Source organism: Mytilus trossulus, chromosome 4 (genome assembly GCF_036588685.1).
Source record: "Mytilus trossulus isolate FHL-02 chromosome 4, PNRI_Mtr1.1.1.hap1, whole genome shotgun sequence".
Lineage (NCBI taxonomy): Eukaryota > Metazoa > Mollusca > Bivalvia > Mytilida > Mytilidae > Mytilus > Mytilus trossulus.
This window is the reverse complement of record NC_086376.1, coordinates 17,213,433-17,219,432: the sequence shown is the minus strand read 5'-3', so window position 1 is coordinate 17,219,432 and position 6,000 is coordinate 17,213,433. Positions and strand designations below refer to the sequence as shown.

The 6,000-nt window shown below is 31.1% G+C and overlaps 1 protein-coding gene across 2 annotated transcripts in view; it reads right to left on the bottom strand.

Annotated features, from left to right (window-relative positions):
* Positions 1-557: 557 nt before the first annotated feature.
* LOC134714792 (integrator complex subunit 3-like) overlaps positions 558-6,000 on the bottom strand; it is a 42,329-nt gene continuing 36,886 nt past the window's right edge. For both annotated transcript variants that reach the window (XM_063576353.1, XM_063576354.1), the window contains exons 28-32: positions 5,642-5,809; positions 4,980-5,071; positions 4,128-4,200; positions 3,362-3,545; positions 558-2,804 (exon numbers count right to left, since the gene is read on the bottom strand). In XM_063576353.1, the coding sequence (XP_063432423.1) occupies positions 2,736-2,804; positions 3,362-3,545; positions 4,128-4,200; positions 4,980-5,071; positions 5,642-5,809 (586 nt within the window). In that variant the 3' untranslated portion in view covers positions 558-2,735. The remainder of the gene's footprint in view (positions 2,805-3,361; positions 3,546-4,127; positions 4,201-4,979; positions 5,072-5,641; positions 5,810-6,000) is intronic.

Genomic DNA, 6,000 nt, shown 5'->3' with positions numbered 1-6,000 from the left:
GTAAAAAAAAAAAAGAAACCATAATGAGGGGTTGGAGTAATATAATCTCCATGGAATGAAACTTGCAAATACCAATACATTTGCATACTAAATACTAATGACTTAACATTATTGGTTCATCTTGAACTGACCAAATCACAAACTAATACATGAAAACTTAAGCAAGAGTTTCAAAGTCAATAGACCATGACTGATGGGGCTGAGCTAAATAATATCCATGGAAATAAGATGTGCTAATGCTTACACAACTGTATAACAATTAGCATTGACCTACCACTAATGATTCCCCTTAAACTGGTCTAATGACAAAGTAATTCCAGTAAACAAGAAAAAATTTCAAAGTCAATAGACCATGACTGAGGGGAATGGGCCAAATAATCTCCCTAGTAATGGAATGTGCAAATGCTAATATAACTGCATACCAAATATGGTTGATCTACTAGTAGTGGTTCACTATGAACTAAATCTAATCACAAACTAATACATTGGTGACGCTGCCGCGGGAAAGCATACATGCTTTTGCCATCAAGGCAAGACAAAAATAACAACTTATAAAATAAAGTATGAAAAATTTTATGTAACAACTATGACATGTATGTTTAAACAAATGGACATGATAAAAATATATCAAATATGCAAACAGTTTAGAACATGTCACATTCATTCTGCTGTACTGTACTTTAGAAAGGAACAAGAATAGAAAAAACATACCTAGGAAAGGTGAAGTGTTGTCATTACCACCCCACCTAAAAATCATGAAAAATACAATTTATCGGTGGAAAGTCTACACATTTTATATTTTCAAAATTTTGTCTCTCCAGAATTTCTACTTTAACCTATGGTCATGGCAGATATAAATTATATGAAATGTACTATGGTTTCATAACATTTTACCTTCATACTTTTCTTTTAATTTCAAAGCATTTTCCATTGTATTTTTAAACATTAAACAATTGCAGATCAATAATTGTTTCTCATGATCATGTTTTGATTCCACTAAACAAACAAACCAGGATATTGGTTTTTCTATACTCTACTCCAAGAAATGGCAGTAAAACTGATGCCAAGGAATGGAATGGACTTTAAAACGGAACAAACAATAGAAAAGTTTTTTATACATCATTGACATATCTGTACATTACAAAGGTAATATTCTAAATGATACACCCTCTTAAAAGTTGAAAGAAAAAAATTATGATTGTTATGTAAATGGCATTATTATATTGTTCAATGTATAACAAAATGATTCTTACATTCATTCCCACTGTTGTCTGGACAATTACTCATATCTCTTATCAAACATTCTTTCAATCTTATGATCCAACTAACATTCTAATGAATGGTTTAATTATATATTGTCTTTCCCGGCAATTCATTTTATCTTTTACTCTCCATACAATCATTACAAATCTGTGTCCACTTGTCTTTATCAAGCGTAAACATATATGCACATAAGAAACACATAGTTATGTCAGTCTTAACAAAGCATTTTTAACCTTCTGGTAACAAACAGAACAAAGTTGAAATAAACCATTGCTTTTAATCCTATCAACTTCAAATGGACTCTTGTTATAATAAAAAAGGGGGAGACTGAATGAAATTATTCCTATAATCACCACTTTACCAGTATATGTCACAGCCACAATATTACAAGGGAAAAACCAGTAAGAAAAGGGAAATCAAAATTGAGGCTAATAAAGTATATTCATTTCAAATACATCCAAGCATATTTTCATGACATCAAAAAGAGAAACTTGTCTGATTGCACCATTAATTTCTTAACAAATCAAATTGAACAAATTTTAAGCTTTAAGAGAGTTTCCACATCACACAATAGAATGTTACAAGTTTATCTTAAAATATCAGCTGTACTGATATAATAGAAATATCTGCATCTTCAAACTTAACACTCATCATCATAATAAATCCTTGGGAGAACACTGATCATGCTATTAGTTTTACAAGGCTAAATATATATGCCATTGCCATTTATATCCAGTAAAAAAAAAACGGACAAAAAAGTGGGACTTTAATGTAATAAAACAAAATCACAAAACCTGTTCACAAGGTTATATGTTTGAATTTTTCTTTCCCTTGTTTTTAATATTCATAAGAGATCAAAGATACAGTTGAGATTTTTTTGTCATTTAATTTGCAAAATTATGCAAAAATAAATTCCTCATAATTTTTATTCTTTACAATTTCCAGTAGTAATCTACATAAAATTGAGATTGAGAATGGAAATGGGGAATGTGCCAAAGAGACATCAACCCTACCAAAGAGCAGAGAACAGATACATGTTCATATGTATGCAAAAATAAACTTCTCAAAAAATGTCACTGTCTATTGGTAATCAACGTTTTCATATTTATCAGTGTTAGATCCACTACATTGTTTCTTGAATCTTTGTAAAAACTACATTTTTATACATATGTGGTATTGTATGTTTTACCATATTACATGGCTTCTTTGTTTACATGGCTCCATCTTTACATCAACTGGAAATTATATATAACAACTAAATACAGCAAAAATAGACTTAAATGCTGCAATGTTTAAACAAGTTTCTTCATGTTTTGTTTGCATCACATAACAAAAACAACTAAATACCACAAACTCAGACATATTCTTAAGAAATGTCTCTTAATATGTTCATTTATCTGCAGCACTCATATGCTTTCTGTAACTTCTGTTGAAAAATCTATATTTAAACAGACATAGTTTTGACAATTTGTTCAGTCGCTGTCGTCTTCTACAGGTAAAGCCTTCTTTCTTTTCTTCGGTTTTGGTTTTATTTCTTCCTCCTTAAAAAAAAAATGTTATAAAAATCAAATCACGGCTTCTTAGCTTGTGGACCCAATCAGATCTTTGTAATATATTGATAATCTTCTGGCATTTAAAATGTAAGACAACTTAAACTAGCTCATATGCAACATAGGTTTGGAGTATGGTTCTAGTAATCTACAGTATAAGTCTTCTGATGAACAATTTCCCATTTCTCAGCAGTAACATACTCCCTGCCCCATCATATGGTGTTTACGTATTTCAGTTGATACGTTATGCTTGTGCAGTTTGCACTATACACACTTAAGGGATGTGCTCCTTACACAGAAAATGCTCCAACAGAATTATGAGGAGGATAGATTAAACCCTTGTTTTCCTCTTATAGTTGATGTGTTTCCCTGGGTATTAGTTTGTTTTTGTTTCATCAATTGATGACTTTTGAACATCAGTATACTTCAGCTGCCTTTCTTTGCTAATGAACATTTGTAGCATTACTTTTATTTTCATGCAAGCAACATTACCTTCCAATTGAAATATTCTCATCTAAATGAGATTTGGTAATGATGTAAAGACTTACTGAACTAGTCTCAGTCTCACTCCCACTACTCTCCTGGACTTTCTTTGACTTTGACCTTGGGGGTCGAATGTCTAGTCCCATAGCTGCACTAGCACTAGCTGCCTTTCTTACAGGAAGACCCCTGAGCACTCGGGTGCTCTTTATATCATCAATGTCTTCAGCTAGAGCCAGAAGATCACTAAATCTGTAATGGAAAACAGGCATGTTAATTCATTCCAAGATTCATAATTCTTTCCTGCTTTTTTAATTTTCTAGTTTTTAGAACATTATATACATGTAAGACAAATAGTTGACTTAGAAAAAAAAAGGAATGTTTGTATGTATAATTTACAAAACACAATCCCTGAAAACACTAGAAAACCTTATATATTTAAGAAACTGTGCTTTTATTGCTGTTTTTCAGCTTATCTGTTACTAGAAGGTCCTTATTGTTGAACTTGCTCATCAAAACAAGCCATCCCACAGTGTACATTTGAAGGCTACTTTATATGTATATTTATCATCAAATGTCATGTATGTTTTTGTCATTCTCATTAAGTATTTTTGTGAACTAATTAATTGCTATAGTGATTGATTGATAGACGGATTTGTGTTTAACACCACATTTAGCTCTATTGTGCTATTTCATGGCAATCAGGTTTTTTTTTGTGGAGGAAGTTGGACTGCTCTGAGAACAAAAGACCTTTGGTAGAACAACTAAAATTCACAGACCTTCAGAAGTAAAACTCACATTTCTATTCAATCTTATCTACTTCAAACTACTTACTTAGTTTTAAGAGATTCACTTGCTGTTTGCTGCACCTGCTGTAGGGCATGCTGTATATTTTCATTGTTTAAAACTAAAATGAGGAAATAAAAATGTTATAGGCCAAACAAACACAAGGTTTGTATGGTATATATTTCAATCATATGTCTTTTAAGTATTTGCCAATTCAAAGTGAAAAGGAATCAAACAAGCATAGTTAAGTTAATCAGTAAAGGAACAGATTTGATAATAGATGTTTTGTTATGTACCAATTATTTCCTATTATTCCATGGTTTTAGTCGTATATAAATCAGACAGACTAGTATGGTTGTATACCCTTAAACATACTTGCACAGCAATTTTCCACATAATTTAAATAGCCAAGAGACACATCTCATTTTAATATTTTTTACAAAATGTTAGAAATGAAGGAATGTATCTCCCTCATGCAAAGCTCTGAATCCTTTGTACTTTTTGGACCTTTTGGATTATAGCTCTATATCTTTTATATAAGCTTTGGATTTCAAATATTTTGGCCACGAGCATCACTGAAGAGACATGTATTGTCCAAATGCACATCTGGTGCAGGAAAATTGGTACCGTTCATGTTATTAAAATAAGTGTTTAATACTGATTTTCCAAATTGTCCGAGATATTGCTAATATAAATCTTTGATTATGCATTTCACAAAAATCTGGCAATGTGAGACCTCTTACAAGACATGGCAGATAGAAGGAGGCCCAGTATTTCTATGTCACCCACACCTTATTGCACAGTGGCAAAACAGAGTCATTTACCAACATTAGTAACAATTAATGCCAGTGTTATAATAAAGTGAAGAATATATTATACAGTCATACTATTTATACTCACATGATATATTTTTACAGACTTGTCGAACATGGTCTAGGTGTAACAAAACCTGTTCAATGCTAGGACTGTCTTTCTTAGAAGATGACCCTGATCTGAAAAATGGATTAATTTTTTTTTAATAAATATAGATAATTTTCTCCTTTTTCTGCTGCTCAAACATAAACCAGTCAACTATAATATGTTTAAATTTTTATTTCTAACTAACCAATTGGTCAGCTATTGTCTCACTTTCCCAATAAGCCTCCATTAAAATACTGTAAATTTGTGTGCCTCTATTATACGAATACAGATTCGGTTGAAAACATTGTATTTCCAAAATTATTTTGACTTTTTCTGACTTTTTTCTTGTGTATCACAGTATAAATTTTCAATTTTTGGTATTGTACATACATATTGTATTTTTGTTTAGTATTTTTGTATTTTATATGTCATTTATGTACAACGCCATTGAATACATATTGTATATGTAGAAATAGGCGTTTAATTAAGTTTTCATGTTTCATGTTTCAATATATTTGAACGTACAGTATCAGACTTATTTCATGTGTTATGCTACATTGGTTAATATCAAACTGGGAAAACATTCAGTCCTCTCTTCTCATACTGCACTTGGCTGACTACAATATTTATAAAATACAAATGGAGGAATCTAACATACAAACCTTTGTCGTTTCTTTGGCGTACCATTAAACTTGGACACTTGTTGATTTATATGCTCTGCTAATTTATCTTCAAATTCCTGAGCCCAGTATTTTAGAATTGATACAACAAAATAGTCTGTTTTCTTACAGTCTCTACACATAATAATTCTTAACAGGTCTGATGAGGGACTGGAAAATAAACATATTTATAAAGATCCTTTTGATAAACATATGAATGTTATATGTAATTTAGCTGAAAAGATTAGATATTAATGTTATAAGTAGACGAGAGTGCAATGTCATTGTAAAGATTTCACCAAAAATTATTCATGTCTTTCGTTTTTGCTTATATGCTTGGTCTGTATGCCTTTTTGCTTCTT